The sequence below is a fragment of the Triticum urartu genome, chromosome 5A, assembly GCF_056163025.1.
Source record: "Triticum urartu cultivar PI428250 chromosome 5A, HENAU_Tu73, whole genome shotgun sequence".
Lineage (NCBI taxonomy): Eukaryota > Viridiplantae > Streptophyta > Magnoliopsida > Poales > Poaceae > Triticum > Triticum urartu.
The window spans coordinates 323,934,759-323,954,874 of NC_141877.1; the positions used below are offsets into that span (position 1 = coordinate 323,934,759).

General features: G+C 46.6%; 2 protein-coding genes across 4 annotated transcripts; both read right to left on the bottom strand.

Moving 5' to 3' along the window:
* Positions 1 to 3,367: 3,367 nt before the first annotated feature.
* LOC125508687 (uncharacterized) lies at positions 3,368 to 4,949 on the bottom strand. The gene has a single exon (XM_048673459.2). The coding sequence runs from the start codon at positions 4,573 to 4,575 to the stop codon at positions 3,541 to 3,543; it is 1,035 nt and encodes a 344-aa protein (XP_048529416.1). The 5' UTR covers positions 4,576 to 4,949; the 3' UTR covers positions 3,368 to 3,540.
* Positions 4,950 to 5,086: 137 nt separating this feature from the next.
* Positions 5,087 to 16,289, bottom strand: RAPTOR1 (Regulatory-associated protein of TOR 1). 3 transcript variants are annotated; one of them, XM_048673458.2, is made up of 23 exons: positions 15,633 to 16,287; positions 13,792 to 13,894; positions 13,068 to 13,150; positions 12,825 to 12,983; positions 12,615 to 12,731; positions 12,314 to 12,471; positions 12,021 to 12,175; positions 11,801 to 11,945; positions 11,642 to 11,720; positions 11,434 to 11,535; positions 11,051 to 11,134; positions 10,835 to 10,945; positions 10,387 to 10,740; positions 10,129 to 10,309; positions 9,403 to 10,011; positions 8,979 to 9,302; positions 8,740 to 8,860; positions 8,517 to 8,641; positions 8,299 to 8,438; positions 8,104 to 8,205; positions 6,561 to 6,646; positions 6,331 to 6,415; positions 5,087 to 6,212 (listed from the first exon to the last, which is right to left on the bottom strand). In XM_048673458.2, exons 1-23 carry the CDS (start codon positions 15,960 to 15,962, stop codon positions 5,871 to 5,873), a joined length of 4,095 nt encoding a protein of 1,364 aa, XP_048529415.2. In that variant the 5' UTR covers positions 15,963 to 16,287; the 3' UTR covers positions 5,087 to 5,870. The 3 variants fall into 3 exon arrangements, with proteins under 3 accessions (XP_048529415.2, XP_048529414.2, XP_048529413.2); XM_048673457.2 differs by having other exon boundaries at positions 8,740 to 8,863; XM_048673456.2 differs by having other exon boundaries at positions 8,299 to 8,641; positions 8,740 to 8,863; positions 15,633 to 16,289.
* Between the last annotated feature and the right edge of the window lie 3,827 nt (positions 16,290 to 20,116).

A 20,116-nucleotide genomic window follows, 5' to 3' on the forward strand; every position in this document is an offset into this window, starting at 1 on the left:
TTTGATCTATAGGCCAATTGGTGTAATGGTCATCTAGTAAGTTAAAAAAAACTAACATGGCATACACATTCAAAAAATTCCTCTCGGTATCAAATGACTCAAAAGCCAGCTTCTTTTCACAGGGAGCTTATGGGGGCATCGTGCAGATACATCGCGTGCCCGCTCCAATGCTTCTATGAAATCGTGTACGACATCTAAAGCACCAACCAAATTGATTCAATATAGGGACAGTAAATCCTCTAATTGCAATGGGTTTTAACTACGTCGTCAGATCGGCACCAAATGATTAAGAGCATCTCCAGCCGTCCCCCGCCCCTCCCTCACCGGCGATATTTTCACCATGGGGGCGATCGGGTTCCCAGTCACCGCCCCTAGGTCGCCCTTTTTGTAAATATTTTTAAAAAATATTCGGCCAAAGTTTGGCAAACACGACATAGATTCGGCAAACACGACATAGATTCGGCAAACACGACATATATTAGGCGTTCCACAATTTTTTACATATAGAAAACATAAAATCCACTATAAAAAACAAAGGGCCGCCCTACAGGCCGAAGAACTGGCTGAACGCGGCGTAGTCGTCGTCCTCCTCCTCCTTCTCCTTCCTCACACGGCCATCCCTGTTGGACCCCTGCCCGAGGTCGTCCTGGCGGACAGGTTTGGCTCGCGGCGGCGCGTCGTCCTCGTCGCTGTCCTCGAGCACGATCACGCCTCCCTCCTCGTGTCCATGGCGGCGCACGGTGATCTCCTCCAGAGCACGGCGCTGGCGCTCCATCTCTAGCCGGGCCCAATCCTCCCGCGCCCACTTCATGGCGGCCTCGTCGACGAGCGCGTCATCGGGCTCGCTCTTAACGGCGGCGAGCCCCGGCTCCGTCTTCAGCTTGACGAGGCGGGGGAAGCCGAGGAGGAGGCACGGCCGCCCTCGTTGATGACGATGCCGACGTTGCGGGTGCGCCGGCCGAGCGGCGTTTCCATGGGCTCGGCCTTGACGCTGACGAGCGTCGGCGACCCGAAGGAGTGGGAGGAGGATCGGGAGGAAGAGGAGGACCCGCCCAACATTCTCATCGGTAGCCAGGCGCCGCCACACCGGCGGGGGGGGGGGGCAGCCGGGTACTCGAGCGGCGGATCGTTGCTGCCCTCGAGGTACTCAAGGACGGCATGGAGCGTGCGGCCGAGGGCGCCCCACCACAAGCGGCGGTCGTCGATGTTGTTGCGCCCCCGCGCCACCGGCGCGTTGTTGATGGAGGCGAGCCGTTCCACCTGCCGGCGTTTGAAGTACGCCGCCCACGCCTCATGGTTGCCGGCGTCATACTCCGGGAGGGAGGCCCGCACACGCTCGATCTCGGCATGGAAGTAGGCGGGGTGTTCGACGTTGGGGAAAGGGGGACGGGGACGCCCCCGGCGCTGAGCCTCCACTGCCCCGACGCACGCATGTCCGGGGGCGTCGGGTAGTTCGCCTCGTGGAGGAGGTGGGCTTCCCACTCGTGCAGCGAGTGGCGGCCGAAGCTGTTGGCCGCCGCCGCGTCGTCGGGGAACCGTTCACCCATCTTCTGTGCGTGCACGCAGTGACTATACGGGGAGGGAGGGAAAGAGAGGGGGCGGCGGCGAGAGAGGGGCGGCTTTTATAGCGGACGGGGAACGGCAACGTGTGTACGCGTGGCGGGAGGGGGCGCGTCGCCGCACTGCGCCGCCCGTGAGGAATCAATGTAAGGCTGACCGGCGGTAGCCTTGGCATTGATTCCCCATGGGAAACCGAGGCGATGAGGACGACAAGGTGCTGGGTCGCTGACTCGATGGGCCCGCCGTTTTTCGCGCCAAAAACGATTGCCCCGGCGCCCCCGGGCGCCCCACAGCGCACCGGGTTCGGTCTGGGTCCGTTGGCGCCAGTTTCGGGCCTAACCGGTGAAAAATGAGCTCCTGGGGACGCGACTGGACCGTTTTTTCGGCGTCGGCGCTAAAACTAGTCCGGGGGCGCGGCTGGAGATGCTCTAAGTCTTTTTTTTTTGAAACAAATCATCTCACTTCATTACGGTGTTACAAGAGTTACATCACTGACTAAAAGCGGGATAAGTTTACTAGGAGTCTTATCGAAGAAACTACTACATAAAGGCCCCTTTGCCAAATTTGCCAATTCATGGGCAACCATATTTGCCTCTCTGGGGCAGTGCATAAAGGAAGTATAAAGAAAATCACATACCATGTGATAACAGTCGTCGAAGATTGTTGTTGCTGGTCCTGCCGATCTTCCTCCCTCATTTATTGTATTCACCACTTCCAAATTATCAGATTTAATGATGACCTTATTACAGCCTACAGTTTGTGCTAAAGATAAACCATATCGCAATGCAGTTGCTTCGGCTGAAAGAACATCATAACAGAAATCAAGTTTCCAATTACCCGCGTCGATAAAATTACCTCTGTCATCTCTGATGATTGCACCTGCCGTCCCTACAAGCAGATCACCGTCAAAGGAGGCATCCACGTTCAATTTCACATGTCCTCTAGGCGGGAGTTCCCATCCTCCTGTTTTCCTCTTAGCTTTAGGGGCGGCCGCAGCAGTGTAGTTAGCTGTAAGGACTCTAACAGAAGTAGCAATCTGGTTAGCAGTTTGAACCTTTTCTTCATGGCGTAGCTTTCTTCTTTCCCACCATAGGTACCAGCAGGTTATTGCTATCATTTTATGCATCTTTTCTTGTTTCTGGCCCATCATTTCATGTTGCGGCATCTACAATAGGAATCCAAATATACTTTCTCCCGCTCTATCAACGAGACAAGCCTTTTGAATTAGTTTCTCCAAAGCAAGCTCTTTCCAAACGTTCCTTGCGGCAGGGCATTGAAACAACACATGAGCCGTAGTGTCAGCCCCTTCCTTGCAACAGGGGCATTGCGGTGACACCTTGATATGTCTCTGGGCCAAATTGACACCACATGCTAAGGTACCATGCAACACTTTCCAAGTGAAAATTCTGATTTTTGCCGGGCAGCCTAATTCCCAAACTTTCTTCCACACACTCGCGGTGCACCTTGGCCATTTGACCAACGAAGATTATTCCCTAACTTGTGATCCCATTCCACATAGTGTGCCGATTTGACAGAGAACTGAAAATTCTTTGACATTCCCATGCTAGGAAATCCTTCATGTCGTAGTTTGGTAATGGTATAGCTAATATTCGGTTGCAATTCTTTGACAACGGGTGTTAACTACGTCGTCAGATCGGCAAACAGGACCGACGTGGCTGCCAACGGCGAGCTGTGATTGGCATGTGACCTTTTCGTCTCACGGGTTCCAAGTTTGCAACCCCATCGTACCACTTTGGGAGTTTCACACCTAGGCGCAGCATGCATTTCAAGTTTGTGCACAAAGCAATTAAACTCTTTCCCTCAAAAAAAATTAAACTCTTAAAATTTTGTGTGAAATGCGTACATCTAAATATCCAGTGGACATTCATCAAGCACTAGAATGCATTGGCGGATTGACCTGCAGCTGAAACATTCGGAACAGATTAAACGAGGCATGGACCCCAAAATGTGATGCACTTTCTAGTCTTTCGGGTGATCTGTGATCACGCTGCAGGCGCCTTCGCTGGCACATATCAGCTGCCCGAGCGTCGAGGCGTCCACTCCCGTGCACCCGCCGTGCAGGAACACGTCCAGCAGCAGCCCGTGCGCGTCCGCGACGTGCCCGCCCGCCCGGAGCAGGCCGACCAGCTCCACCATCGACGGCGTGTCCCACCGCAGGCCTCGCCGCACCGCCTCCCATGCCACGTCCCTGGCAGCGCCGGCGTCCCCGGCGGACACGCACCCAGCGACCACGACGCCGAACGTCCTGACGTCCGGCGGGCAGCCGGCGCGCTCCATGCACTCCACCATCCGGCGCGCGCCGGCCAGGTCCCCTTTCTTGCACAGCGCAGCGACGTACACGTTGTAGACGGCCACGCCCGGCACGAGCCCTCGGAGGAGCATTTCGTCGAACGCCTCGTCGACGGCGTCGAACTGCCCGCGCTCGCTGAACGCGCGCAGCATCAGCTCGAAGTCGGCCACCCCGGGGGCCACGCCGTCGGAGCCCATCTTCTCTCTGACGACCTCGTATGCCTCCGCCACCATCCCCTCCCGCAGGAGGGCGCGGAGAACGGCGCGGTGGTCGAGCCCGCTGGGCGGGACGCCCCACCGGCGCATGTCGTCCAGGAACGCCGCCGCGTGCCGGGCCGGGGCGCAGCGGCACAGGGAGGAGAGCACGGCGCGGCACAGCGGCGAGTCCGGGTCGAGGTGGAGGGAGGGCATGCAGCGCAGGAGGCCGGCGGCGGCGGAGGGGCGGCTTGCGCGGCAGAGCGCGGAGGTGAGGACGCGGAAGGTGGCCGCGTCGGGGGAGGCGGTGGGGGCGGCGAGGAGGAGCACGGAGGGGGCAACGCGGAGCAGCGACGGGGAGGAGCAGAGGGCGGCGAGTATGGTGTTGAGCGCGCGTGTGGTGCGGACGGCCGTGGAGAAGAGCGTGGCGGCGGCGGCGAGGCGGCCGTGGCGCGCGAGGGTGGCCAGCAGGCGGTGGTGGTCAGGTTCTGGCACCGGGGAGCAGCTCATCTCGCCGCCGGCTGGTGCCGATGTCAGATACTCGCTGCTGGCCTACTGCTGCACTGTATTTGCAACGCATCTATTCTTTACACGCATCAGCGGAGTACCGTCGTCGAACAAGGATCGAAGCTCCGCCATTGCCGCTCCTCTCTGCGTGTGTGGCTGTGATCGGTCAATTAGATTTGGTATGAATACCAAATGGCTTAAGCACAAAACACAACTTTTTAGTCTTGACTTGCCAGCCAGCATTCAATGATGAAATACAGGATGCCTTAAAAAGGGACACCCATTGTCTCCTCGCATGCTATGAAATGCAAGTAAAATTTCATTTCATCGCGTCCCGAAATCTCTTGCCAGTTGCTTCAATGCAACAGCACCTCCGTTTGTTTGTGATGCCTCCAGTTGGCGTTCAACCTCATGCTGCATCATCTCTTAACCATCAAAATAAACCATACAGAATTCCACACAGAATATTCAGAAACCACAGCCCATGATTCTAGGCAAAAGAAACAACAATGTGTACACAGAGACAAGCTTCTTTTTCACTTAAATATTCAGAATATGCCAGATACACCCAAGGACAAACATGCATTACAACTTATCTTAAGAGAATTAACTACTGTACAAATGCAGTTCATATGTACAAATGGACAATGAAGCCCTGCTATGACGACAACACTGGATGATGATAGTCCAATGCTTAGAAAGAATGACCTGGACAACACTGGTTAAAGCAAGCCATAGTAACAACTCACCTCTAATGCTATATTAGCTGGAAAGGAGCATCTATCTATTGAAGAACATCTGTGAGGAGACATGTGCATGCATTCTCCCTTCCTGGCCCATATAAACAACCACTTGCCCGGGCAGACCCCGCCAGACCCGACTTATGATATGAAGCATCGGCAAACCTTTTTACACTTTGGGAAAGGAAGAAAACTGACTGACAGGACAACAATCCAAATGGGGACGGCTATTTACATTTCAGTTAACCTAGGTATGATTATTGGGGAAGCCTCCGAATTCACTGACTGGACCACAACTGCCTTTCACTTTCACAACCTTCTGCAAGGGAGGCTAATGAATCTTGATTTGTATCTTACAAATTGCACACGCCGACCAGAGATGTAGATGCCCAACACAAGCAATATGGACCAAAAAGCCACAGCACTGCAATCACCACCATGTCACTGACCAGGCTTTGTATCATCTTGTATCTTGTAGCTGAACCTGCTGCGGATCCAGCAGTCGGCCAATCATGGCCTACTGATTGTGTCGTCATTGCATGCCACAGGATGTAAACCTCATCTTACTTGATAATTGTCCTCAGCATAGATAGAGACCAGAGCATTATCACCAGCTCCAGCAGCCAGGAGAGATTTGTACGGATGGAACGAAAGGCAGTTTACACTTCCTATCCTTTGGCCCATGAAAGATGGCTGGTACCGAATGATCGTTAGCTGTTCTCCTTCAAGACTGAACACTTTAATCATTTGCTTAGCTGAGCCACTTGCAATGACTGGGGCATGCCGGTGAACAGCCAATGCTGTTAATGAACCCCTGTGAGCTTCAATAGTGAGGTAGGGTTCAGCAGCCCTTCTAACATCAAGAAACTGAATGTCTCCAGCTTGAGATGCGCTTACAATCTGTGAACGCAAATATTACATAGCTTTGTAAAGCTCCAGCAAACCATTTTTCAAAACCTATAGCAATATAACAGAATGAAGAACACGGCAACACCAAAAGAAAAAGTGGTAGGAATACCTTGTATGGATCAAATCCAGGCTGAAATCCTATACCGACGACCTTTTCAGTTCTTGGGGCATGTGGTCTTGCCATATAAACTAGCCTGCATCATTGAAGGAAAAAACATCCAAAGGAAGAAACATGAATGAGGATAAAAGGTAACAAAAACTGAATCCCATACTTTAACATATGGATAATATCTCAAATATTATCCAGGGTAAAGGATAGAGAAATAAAGATTTACTTACCTGTCAGGGGTACGAACATCAAATATCCTTACGGATGCGTCAATAAAACCGGCAGCAAATTGACCAGATCTAACCTGAGATGCAGACTGAAAGAGAAACAGCAAGCAATGGTCATGGACAAAAACAGAATATGTTAAACCTGATCAATACATCTTGATGCAATAGCTCAAATAGCACTTACAACCCAATGAAACAAAAATACATATATTCTTAAGAAGCAAGTCACCAAAATTTTATTTTGCTAACTGTATTCCTCACCTACAAAGCATGGACAAGGCCAAAACAGCCAAATTGCCGTCCTAGTTCGGCGGGACACGGTAATACGGCTAGATACGCCGGGATTCGCGTATCCCCCAGTATCCCTTGATTTCCGAATTAGAAAAAAGGAAAAATAAAGGAAAGACACGGCTGGGACATATATGGAATACATTAGGGACACGGGAAGCCCAATAACAGCCTTGGCCCAATACAGCGCCACAAAAGGAACGCTGCTCCACCCTCCAGCGATCGCGCCACCGCCGCCTGGACTCGACACTACTGCCGGACTCCGCCGCCGCCTGCTGCCACCGCCGGGCCTGAACTCGGCCTCCGACAACAAACACGCTCGAGCGGGAAACCAAGCAGCCTCTCCTCGACCTCTTCATGTCTTTGCTCGATTTCTTGACGTTGAGTTGCTGCTGCTTTGCTGTTGAGCTGCCGCTCACTTGAATGCTGGTGCTGCTGTTGTGATCGTTGCTTGCTGTCAGGGAGCATGGCGTTTGGGAGCGCCACCGCCGGTAGCCAATTGTCCATGGGTCAGGGAGCATGGCGTTTGGGAGCGCCACCACCGGTAGCCAATTGTCCATGGGTGAGTGAAGGGAACCCTGGTCTCTACTCTCTAATAGACTAATACTAACATTTGCCATTTGATGTATCATTCTTATTTTTAACTCTGTGTATCTTACATGACATTTTTTTATTTTTTTATATACTTGCTGTATCCCCGAATGGCTGTTTTTGGAAAATGTCATATCCCATGTGCCCGTATGTGTATCGCCGTGTCCGTGTACCCGTACCCGTGCTTCTTAGTTCATCACATCATAGAAAGTGCAAAAAACAAGACAAGCTGACAAAATCAACTGAAACACTACTTTTGGTCGAGTAAAAGTAGGGAATAAATTTTGAGCAAACCCTTTAGCCAAAAAATTTAGACACTGCATGCATTGCTAGACCTAAGAAAACGAAGTTGTTCCTACAGAAGGAACACTGAACTATTTATGATCTCATTTTTCTTTGTGCATCAATCTGCGGCATGATCTAATTTTGACACCGTCTAACTAGTGAATATGAAATTTAGGTCTCATAAAACCTAGAGTTAGCAGTGGACAAAATTGGTAATTTCTGATTAGCGTGAAGGGGGAAGTCCATGAGTATAAAGCTGGAACAGCAGAACAGAAAATAATAGAGCCATAGCACATGAAATCCCTAGAGTCCAAAACAGACTAAACAATTTGTCGTACGACTATTCTGAATACTCAAATTATACATGGTAACCAGAACTCACCAGAGCTGAAATGCCACTATCAGCAGATGATGGAATGGTGTTGAGAAGTTGCTCCTTGTCAAGATCCCATACAAGGATGGAAGACATGTCACCAGATGCATACTGTTGTACAACAAAAGGAGTAGTTCCAGTATTAGGACGGTCTTAAATGAGTACAAAGTTACCAGAACTTGGAAAGAGAAATCAGAATATCACCAGATAACCAGATTGCTGTTGCCAGTCAATCACAACGCTGCGGCCTGCAGCTCGATGGCCCTGAACTGATGAGAAAGCAGTTACAAGTTTCTGTCCTCCCTTTTGAGTATAGTTTCTCCATATACGGACATTTCCATCACCTACAGTATGAAAAAAAGATGTCACAAGGAATACATATGTACAGATACAAGAGAAAGCCATAAAGAGGGAAGGCGTACTTGAGCCAACTAAAAGCAAGCTTTCATCAAGCTCATTGGTAAGTAAAAGTTTGGATAGTCCTCTGTCAGACAACTTGTGGTTCTCGAAAGTATTCACTGGTAGAGCATCGTCATAATTCCACACTCTGGCATGAATATAAAAAAATAAAACTTTAGACACCTGAAGTCATTATTTAGGACACATGAATTATCAATTTTGAGGTTCTAACAATATATATTTTACCTTATTTGCTCGTTTTCATCAGCTGCAACGACGATTGGAGAAAAAGGTAACAGCAATGCTGATTTTGTACCCAACTCAAACTTTGTATCCCAGCTAGCAATTTGGCTAGTCATTTTGCATGCTGCTATTCCCGCCGACGACAAAAAGAGAAAAGGGGAACCATCACAAATGAGAGCCAAATAACTAACATAACTAATAAAAAGCAGATTGAATGTAGAGCAAGCGGTCAATCCACGTACAGGAACGCTGGCACTTAGCGATGCAATCCAGTGCAGTTCGTTCCCTCTCTTCTCTTCTAGCACTTACTTCCCCATTATCATCAGACCCGGTTAGAAGAGGCCTAGAGAAGTGGCCACAGCTCCAGTTGTAAATTGTTGATTGGGGAAGTATATTAAGCTCACTGGTACTGGAGGCTGCAGCAGAGCTTAAGAGCGGATCAGCTAAGCCATCAGGTGAGTTCAAGAGATGTGGTCTGAACTCCATAGAACACACGCGGCGCAACCCTGTAAGGTAATCATGCTGAGGTGGACTAACAGGAGGGGTCCTAAATGCCATTGAGATTCCTGCAAAAGCATTGAAAACGATCAGTGAAATAGTTAACCCCATTGGGGAAAAACTGAGAGGTACTACAAGCACATTGCAAGGAAAAAGGTTATAACTTACCAGAATTCATGTCAAACCAGGAAGAAGAACGTGCCATTCCTATGTTTGATGAAGGAGCAGATGACTCTCCTGCACCCCCACTGCCAAATCTAGTATTTCTCATGACCACTTGCTCAACCCCTACAAGGGACAGTGCTCTCCGGCCAATATTTGCAATTCTAGGGTAAGGATCTTTAGCAATAGAGCACATCGTCGAAATAAATAGGGAATAAATTCCACTGTCAATAATAGGCCTTGACCTGGTGTAGCTGAGACCACCGTTACTTGCATTATCTCTCAGCAATATGCCTGAATCAGAGTGCTGAGAAGAATCATCTGACTGGGGAGACCCATGCATAATGCTATTTGTCGCAATCGGGCTGCTTGTAGAAATTCTTCCATCACGACCTGTGGCACTGGTATCACTACCAACCCTTAACACAGGACCAATATGAGAAGAAAGGCCACTGCTGCCTTGCAAAAAGTTACTGGGACTGTAAACATTGCTTGGGTTATTAATATTAGCCAGTGATGGTAGTGACTTCAGCAGTGAATTGGTTTGAGGTCTCCAGTACTCCGCAGCAACAGATTTGAGATGTTTGTTGTGGCCCAGCGCAAAGCGAGTAAGAGCTGGAAGATATCAGCTTAACTCAAAATGATTGTTCATAGCTAAAAGGAGTCTACTATGTCCAAGACATTACTAAAAGGACTATCTAGGAAGTACAATGTATTTTCAGGTAGACTTACCTACAGAAACCTCGGCTCTAACAAGAGGGCTACCATCTGAAGTGACTTGCAGAAGGCTTCGAACAACATTTATTTCAGCTCTCGCCTTTTCATCATCATCAGAGTCGTCATCACCTCCATTCACTGATGGAGATCCAATGTCCAACAGATTTCCAAGTGCAAAAACAGCAGAGGCTCTGACCTGCAAAGACCAAATATTTAATGCTCACGTTGCGAACCTGCGATGATGAAGAACTGACACACCAAGTCTAACCATACCTCAGGTTGAGGCTCAGACAATAAACATGTAACAATTTCGGGTGCATTTGATTGTAGACCAAGTAACTGAGCCTCAGGGAAATCTTCCCAGAGTTTGCCAAGGCATAAACAAAGCCATTGCAAAAGCAAAGGCTCTGTCTGTGCATCATGAGGATTTTCAGGTTGCAGATGTCTCAGGCAAACATCTATAAGACCTGCACTCATGCAAGCCTCTTGACCCCTCCTATGCCCATCCACAATAACTGCTAAAACGAAAGCAGCCATTGCACGCTGCTCCGGGTAAGCATCCAAACTATCAAGAAACCTGATAAAATATGCATGCCCTCCATCTTTCACCAAATCAACCTGGCATGACTGTCATTTGAAACAAAAAGAGCAACTGAGTTAAACAACAGAATCTTCAAGAGAATAGGAACAGCTGCTGAAGATTTTTAAGTAGAGTGCATACCTTATCAAGAGAGAGAATTTTTGTCCATATGAACACAAGAATTTGACGCAACTCCATCGCACTTGTTTGGAGCAGTTTGAGCACGTAAGGGAAGATACCAACAGATAAGGCCTAAAACAATGAAGTGCCAGAGTTTGAATATACTCGATAAGGAATAAATAGCCAGCACAATGTCAAAAAACAAATGAAGGCCTGCAGAATATGCCAACTCCATACCAAATCAACTGCCCATGGACCCATATCAAGAAATCTTCCAAGCAGAACAAGTGCTCTAAATCTGTGTGATTGGCTAAGCAGGACCTACATAAAACATGATTGTATCAAGAGCAAAGAAAAACAAGAAAAGAAATATAGTTGACAACTGTCTAGAGGTGTAGCACACTCCCAAAATAACGCTGGTTACATGAGGTCATGAACTAATTAAGATGGCATATACAACAATATAAATAGAACCAATATGGTACAAGTAGACAAGAAAAGGTGACTGGATCATCCAAACACTGTCTCTTGCCACTAGACTATTTGGAGAGTTTGTTACCATCTCAGATAACAATAGCATTAGTAGGCTCAAGAATAATTGGTCCGAGAAATTGTCTTACCTGAAGAACAATGGGTAACTGTTCAGGGGGTTTCTTATCCTCAGAACCATGATCAAGCCACACTTCGAATGCTGTCAATTGTTCCGTGAAAAATGGGCTCGGCTGTTTGAGTAAGGAGACAAGCAAAGTTATGGTACTGAAGTGAGAATACTCCAATGGTTTAAGTTTTTAGTGCTAAATTATTCAACGATAAAATAGGTAGCAAGACCTGAAACTCTGCATTAGGATCAGCAATCAAATGAGGAAGCTTGGAAAGGCAGATCTCCGCAGCCATGTCCCATGCATCCCTAACATTCAGCAAATTACGGTAAATGCAGAAAAGGCGCATAATATATATGGAAACAGAATGACTAATCTAGTCAATTACCACATATGATGTTGATGTGTGGGTGGCAATAGTGGGTACGTAATTGGTGAGCAGTTTGCAGACCGCATGATTCTCTCAGCAAGTAAGAAGTTGCGAAAGAGACTGGCGACCAAAAGATCCTGCCTGAAAAGCCTTTGGAATAATTCTGCACATGTGAAATTTGTGTTATAAAAGCAATGCCCCACTGATATTATTTTTTAACTCAAATGACCTTCTGTACCATGAGGAAGAACATTCCATGCAATAGTATCTGTAATAGCAGTGAAAATCCAGTTCAACTCCCCCAGAAGTGTTTTACGGTCATTTTGTCTTCCAGGAATTTGGTCAATAAGAGAGTGATCCAGAGAACCACTGAGTAATGATCGTTTGCAAAACCTGCATGGTTTGTAGACAAGTTCACAGATCAGGACAAATGTCAGCTGAAATCGGAAGTGGGACTATACAAAGACCAGTATACAGCAAGACAAACTACACTGGATTGATAACTGTGTAAGAGAGAGAGAGAGAGAGAACCAGTGCAATGCCATTTTTATGGGAGTGGTCAGGCAAGCTGTAAACACGTCAGCGGGATATTCTGCACTCTGAGGAAGAGTTTGATGTGCCTCACAGGCAGCAAGGAGAATGCAATCCTTCACTGAAGACGCAGAAGAGCTTGAACTCCAGTCTAGGCGCTGAAGTCAACATAAGGAGCCATAATGAATATGAAACCATCCAAGAATCGTACAAATAGAAAGAAAAAAACATAAATTATGTACCTATGACTTGCAGATTGCATGAACATACAAAAAACATTAGACTGGACTATAGTGTATACCTCTAGAAAAGCTTTCACAATCATTCCAGCTGCTGAGCAGTCAAAAACATAAATCGATGGTGTTTTCAGCCATGAATCGAGATCAGTAATAGGAAGAGGGATATACTGTGTATAACTCTGCACCAGAGTACAAAGGACGCTTCAATAAAGACATATGGATAAATAATGAATCAACATATGCAATACACGTTTTGACTTAACAACACTCACCTTGTTAAACATCCAAATCTCTCCATTAGCCGTAGGCTTTGGTACACCATGACCATTGTAATGAAAAAGAACCCTCTCTGATCTGGCATATTTGCGGCAAGTATTACAAAGCTTCTTGACTTCTTCGACTGTTGGATCCAGCTGAAGCTTGTAACGAGCCTGCAGGCATCATTAGGAATGAAGATGTAAGCAGTGATATCAGCTTATCAGAAAACGCTTATGTAAATAAATAAAGTGGGCCACCTTAGGCTGCCATCGCTCATACTGTGAGTGTAATGTTTTTCCAATATTTTCAAGGGCTTTGGGAGGTGGCATAGAAAATGGATCTGAAAATGAAACAACGGAAAGGCTGTGAGCAGATCTCAAGGCAACTGAAGTGCAATAAGATTATTGTACTACTATGCTATTTACAAAGATAGCCATCATGCTTGTTTAAATCTGGTACATTTCACGTCTCAACAAATAATTATCGCTACTATTAATAAATCAAGTTCATATCACCCACTGAGCTAGAAATACAATCAAGTTCATATCATTCACGACCTAAAGAACACAATATCTTCAAATGTAGCCTAGAAATCATTAGTTGCTCTGCAACCAAAACACGAATATGATATTATTATGTAACCTATAAAACTTGAATTCATCTATTAAAAGAACACCATCTATTTCTAATAGATGCAAGACTGTTTCTTTGCTGCAAATTTGCAATCTCCTCCAGCTACCAACACAGCCAAGTCTGGCATTCAGAAATGCAACCGTGAAAAAGTGCTTTCAGTTAAGTGAAAATAGTAATTATTATAAAATAAAGATTGAATTTATTCTAACTAGCGCGTACAGAGAAAAAAAAGTGATAATGAAGCTGCATACCACAAACATGAAACTGAATTACCAACAGCAGGCAAAAAAAGTCCCTCTCAGCTCATTAGAAAACTAGATAAGCATATACACATAACCGAATGTTTACCTATCCAACACTCCATTCTTGCACAAGGGGAAATTTTAATTACATCCGGCGGATCAACACTAATGTTTAAACATAATACAAGTGCAACACATCCAGTCTTCATCTGCAACAAAGACCACTGTTAGTATATAGCACATACGAAATGTAAACAGTTTATGAAAGTAACACCATCCAATGGTTACAAAACAAAAGAGTAGAAACACAACCAAGGGAAGAGGTCAAAATGGTATGACCAACAAAGATCAATACTCTGACCAAACTAACAACAAACTGGAATAGTAATTAAGCGATTTATTGGTAACATCAGCTAGTTCTACTGAAAATAAACAAACCAAAGCTGTGGCATAATTTACATACTAAATATGCGATATCCCCTTGCTGAGATCACAATAAATTTAGCATATCTCTTTTTCGCAAACAATCATGGCACACACATGGTTACAAAAGTTTAACACAATATTCTAGTCCAGACAAATCACTATAATCTGCAAACCTGCTAGAGTTAATTTGTAAGAAGGGGAAAGGTAGCTTAATATACATGAACTACTAAGAGCTTATACATGTTTTTTTTTAAATAGGAATGTGAACATCTCCACTAACATACATAGTAAAACTTTGATTCCCAAAAGCAAACAGTCAATCACAACTCAAATTATCCGAGAGGAAATTTCAAGTGCCGTAATGCTAAGTTGTTTTCAAGTAAGGCAACCTCGTCTTTATAGTCAAAACCATCCTTCTCATATTGTCATGAGTAGAAACAACCGTATACCTCAACCTCAAAGTCGATGGCACTGCCAATGTGATATTTCATAAACCACATGCCAAATTCTTAACAATAGAATTTCTTAGACCGTCAGTGACACTTGTACATTGGGTAGGCAAGTTTGCCTTGACAACTCACTACAATGATCCAGATTTTGATCGGCGCTCAACTCACTACTTAGTTTCACCACAGGCAAAATGCTGGCACTAAGTGTCCAATTTTCCACATGACACCAATCAGCCACTAACAAATAGTCACTTGGATAAGAGTGCGGCCATCCTATCTGAATGTAATCAAGAGTACTAGATAACCATGAAGAATATTTGGGTCTAGCATAGTTTGAACCATTATTCTTATATACAATCTTATATCAATCACCAGAAAACTGTATACATGCAGTTAAAGGCAAAAATGATCATCCTAAGAGAATGACATGCTCTGTTAAGAAAGGCCATAACAATACCGATACTTGACACTTGCTTATTTGATTTTTTAGCCGAGCCATTAATTACATATTACACGCTAGTGGTCGTCATGCTACATTTAATTCCGGTGAACTCCTGAGCAGCGAATAAGCATGGATACGTTAACATAGCGAGCTATAAATGGTTCCGTTTTATCATTATAATTAATAAAGCAACCGCCGACAAGGCGACGGCAACATAAAATGAAATCGACTCCTCCAAGCATTTGGGAGAAAGAATGGCATCAGCTCGCAGCGAACAATAATAACTAGGCAAATCTGGATGGTAAGTTATATGGATCATATAACTTACTTAAACGGCCAAAACTCAAAAGTTTGGTCACATCATCCATCACACCTTAAAAGTGTAGTGATCCAATCATAACCCCTAAATTGAAAATGGTAAATTATACTAAATTTGCACGTAGCCACTTAAGCAAACCAGCAGCTGCCCCAAATTTACCCTGGTTTAGCTCAATGAACTACACGTGCCGTTAATCATAAGCCCATGAGCATCACCTGACTGAATATCTGAGGGCCAACCCTGACAAATCTAAGAAAGAAATGATCAACAAGAGGAGGAAGAGCGATAGCTGCATGAGCTACATCCATTACCCTGTCCTTGGGGCGCCACTTGGAGACGAGCCCGCTCGTCGATGGCCCGGCCGCCGCCGCCGCCGCGGCCTCATCGAACCCCTCGTGCCGCTGCTCGCACAGCACAACCACCTGCGGCAGGCACGGCACGAGCGCCACGGCCCTCCCCTCCTCATCCTCCTCGCCGGCGTCCTCCCTCCGAAGCTCCGGCCCGTTGGCGACAGGGAGCTCACCATCCACGCGGTCCGTCTGGTGGTTCACCGCCGCCAAGGAGGGGGTGGGCAGCGAGGACGAGGACGACGATGAGGACGAGTGCACGAGCCTGGACGCCATGAGATCTCCCAATGCCATCTACGCTTGGGCGCTCCCTCTACTACTCTCCCCTCCTCCTCGTCACCCCGCGGCAGCCATCTCGAGGCGGGGGCGCGAGTCGTGTGTACGGAGTGGGCAGCGATGCTCGCTGCCTACATCGATCGAATCGGTCCGGCGCGGCGAATCCGAATCCGGGCCGCCGGGGACGGGTGGACGCCAGGCAGGGATTGGATGGAGGCGCGCGTGGGGTTTAGGGTTAGGGTTTGGACGGGAGCAGCGGGGTGGGGGTGAGGGTCGGGGGAGACGGGGATGCGGCGGAGAGGGTGGGGAGGAAGAGGGAGAGAGAGAAACAGGGCGAGGAGAGAGAGACGGGGAAAATAGTATAAAAACTGGAAACTGGATTCTCCTCTCTTTTTCCCTTCGGTTTGTTTTCTCCTTTGCCTGAAAGAATATTTGAGCTGAGATGCGCAGGCTCGTGGCCGTGTGTTTACCAGCATAGCTACTGTAGTTTGAAGTCTCTTTGCTGCTCCAAGTAGTTCTAGTGTGATGATGTTTGTCTTTTTTTTGCGGTTGCATGTGAGGTTTATCTTACCTATGTGTAGTTTGCAGTTAGGATGAATGTGTGAGAAAATAATATGATAAAAAAATGTGTGCAAAACTGGTAATGCAATAGTCATTTTCACGTTGATCGACGACTACCACACATAACATCCAAAATGGCATCTTGGCTAAAATGAGAAATATGAGTTTGATCACTCCGGATGTACATTGCATTCGACATGGCCTCGTGGAACATGTTGGTTCGCTTCGTGGGTGGAACAAACAAGAAGATAGAGAAAACGTGTGGTACTCTCATACTTTCAAGACGGCGTGAACACAACCAAAAAAGGTAAAAGTATTGAAAAAATCCAATGATGCACACCGGATGGGATAGAGTCTATCAATAGAGCAACCAGGGTAGCGGCGGAGAGTGACAAGGGGGATGATGGTTTGGGTCGGATGGAAAACTCGAAATTCACGTGGTCCCATGAAAAGGAGTGTCTCACCTAAGCCTTGGAGTGCCTTCGCCGACAAATGTCCAACCACCCTCTCAATAGGGGTAGCTCTTGGGGCGAGCCCAAAGGCCCACAAATGAACCTGAGGCAGAACAACACAACTTGGAAGCTCTCGGGTAACATTAATTGTATAGGGTCCCCACAAACCCAAGAGTAACAAGATTCGCAAATATTCTAGTGGGGAACCAACAAACTCGAGTTTTGTTTTGGTGGAGTTGGTATATTTGTATCTCCTTGTTGATCGAGATCTCCTCTTATCCTCCCTAAAAGTATCGATGAAATGGATGGCCAAGGAGGGATCTCAAGTTTTTTCTGGGGTTCAACAATGGTGGAGACTTAGTAGGACTCGTCCCAATGTGGGAAAGAAGGAAACATATACAGTCCCCCCAACACACGAAAAAAGATTATGCATGTTCGGCATGAAATTTTACAACATGGATGCCTATATATTATACTTATTTTTACTAGATGACCCGTTGCACCAATTAACGCAGAGTCCAACTGCAGCCAGGAAATTAAGTGAACTATTTGAAACATGAAATGGAAATCAAGTGAACCATTTGAAGAATGTTTCTGGTGAATGATTTGGAAGTAGTTATGTGTGTATTAGGTTAGTTTCTGCCACGTACAAATAGCAAATGAACTGCAAGTGATTTTGCTCAATTGTGTTTGTAGCTTTCGTGTATATTTACTAACAACAGATGTCCTTCCTTGGCTCGCCAAGGCAACCTAACAGTCGGGTAAATAGAAAGGACGGTCACACTCACCTACAATACATGACCTGAACCGTTGGAACTAGGGACTCCAACTCGGAACAATTGAGATGATTCAAGACCATTAGGGCGAACCACAGGGTTCACATACCTGGCGGACATCCAAAAGCATGGCATACGGCCGACAAACGCGAGGCAAGAAGTCGTGGCACATCCCAACAACCTCCTAACACAAATGAAAGAGCCCGTTAGGGTGCTACCGATCCAAAAGGCCGATATGGGCGCATGTGCATGCCCGGCGTATTCTAGGATGTGAGCCCGGCCTTTTAGTGCCAGGGTCTGGCTGGACGGGGTGTTCCGGGATGCCTTCTCCGACTTTAAACAAACTCTATGAAGTCATCAAGATTGATGAGCCAAAGATAATGTTTGTCCTACCTCCATCAGCTGGTTGTTTTACTCACGTGGCGTGTGTATTCTTAGTATAGAAGGAATAATTAAGTAAAGGCAATATCACTTAGTTAGTTACCATTGATATAGATGACACGTTGTGCCAATTGGCGCAGATACCAACCGCTACCCAAAAGTAAAGCGAACTATTTGAAGAATTGTGTCCTCAACTTTGTGCAAATGACTATGTTCGTACTGTATTTCTATTTACCTTGACAATGATCATTGCCCATAGCTTCCTTTAGTGATTTTTTTCATAGATGACTCGTTGCTCCATTGGCGCAGATACCAAATATAGCCCAGAAGCTAAGTGAACTATTTGAAACATAAAATGGAAGCTAGTGGGCTATTTAAACAACTCAGCGGTAGCCATCGACACAAAGACAAAATTCAGTAAAGAAGCGAAGCAACTAATACCGACAAAAATTTAGGTAAGCTACTTGAAGGATGCTTCCCGGGAATGGTCTGCAAATGATTTTGTTCGTATTGCATTTGTATTTGTCTTATATATTTACCAACGACAAAAAAAGACGATTGTTGCCCATGTCCTTCTTTGGCCGACCAGGGCAACCTAATAGCCTGGTCGATAGAAAGGCCAACCATAGCCCCCACGATACACGACTCGAACCATCAGAATAGGGGACTCCTACTTCGAACAACTAAGGCTATTCAGGACCATCCATGCAGACCACAAAGTCCAAATACAGGACAAACATATGAAAGTATGACATCTAGCCAAGGGCACTCAATGGCAAGAGGCTGTGGCACCACCTGAACCACCGGGCACAGACGAAACAGCTTGGCAGGATGCGACCGCGCACACACCGAGCCAGGCACTCGCGCATGCCTGGTATGTTTTGGGATGTGAGCCCGGTCTTTCGGCACTGGCATAGTCCGACAACCCACCTTACAGAACACAATCAAAAGAAACCTAGCGTTCACATTGCATTTCTATCAATGACCACAAACGAACGTGAATCAAAGATAATTGGCAACCTACTGGCACAAAGGGTCTCGAGCAGATAATCGTTGCTCATGTCCTTCTTTGGCCAGCCATGCCAACCCAGCAGACGCGTCAATGGAAAGGTCAACCTCACCCCACATGATACATGACCCAAACCATTGGAACCATGGACTCCTACTCGGAACAACTAAGGTGATAGGGGACCACCTGGGTAGATGGCAACAGAATTCGCTGCCATGACAACATTTTGCTCTGGGTGGTCTATGTCCTCACCGAGGATTCGGCTGTGGAGTACCAACACGGGCTCTCACATCGCCACTACTTTGAGAATTGCGATGAGCCAGACTGGCAACAAAGAACATGCGAGTCGTCTAGACCCCCAAGGATCGTTACCCATACGATCCCATGCCCACCAAATGACTTCAGCGGGACCACAACCCCTCCCCCATGACAAATTCCCTGAACCATGGTAACCGACAGCATGACCACCAAAATCCGGCAAGCACAACAAACACGAGGCCGGGAAAGCAATGCCCTAGGGCCGACCCCATAAGTATCTTCTTCTAGAAGGTGTTTGGTGTCTTCTCCCATGATGTGCATGGCCTCCAAGGTACTTGCGCTCCAAGGTGCTTGCCCATCAAGGCACCACTTGCCTTTCCACTTGGTGGGTGTGGGCTGCACTACTCGGACGTCTGTCCGAACTTTCAGGACAAACTTTCCGAAGCCATCAACAATGACGAGCCAGAGATGAAATCTACTCTACATCCATTAGTTCCTTATTTTACTAATGCGGTGCATGGAGTCTTAAGGGATAATTAAAATAATCCACTATCACCCTCTTAGTTACATGGGATTACGGTAGCTGGCACCAAACATACATTACACCCTCGATACTCGATAAGTTACTCTTGTTGTTGGTTTTTCCACGAAGGTGCCCCTAGTATACAAATGGATTGGAGTGTAACGGTACCTTATATAAATTTATATGGTGTTCATGAACTGTTAGCTAATTCA

Bases quoted from the DNA above. Each gene is read 5' to 3' on its own strand.
- RAPTOR1 (XM_048673456.2), bottom strand. From the start codon at position 15,962: ATGGCATTGGGAGATCTCATGGCGTCCAGGCTCGTGCACTCGTCCTCA. The intron at 12,176-12,313 runs GTTCTCTCTCTC...CAAACCATGCAG, and splicing joins ATAAAAATGGCATTGCACTG to GTTTTGCAAACGATCATTAC. The intron at 11,536-11,641 runs GTCTTGCTACCT...TTACTCAAACAG, and splicing joins ATCCTAATGCAGAGTTTCAG to CCGAGCCCATTTTTCACGGA.
- LOC125508687 (XM_048673459.2), bottom strand. From the start codon at position 4,575: ATGAGCTGCTCCCCGGTGCCAGAACCTGACCACCACCGCCTGCTGGCC.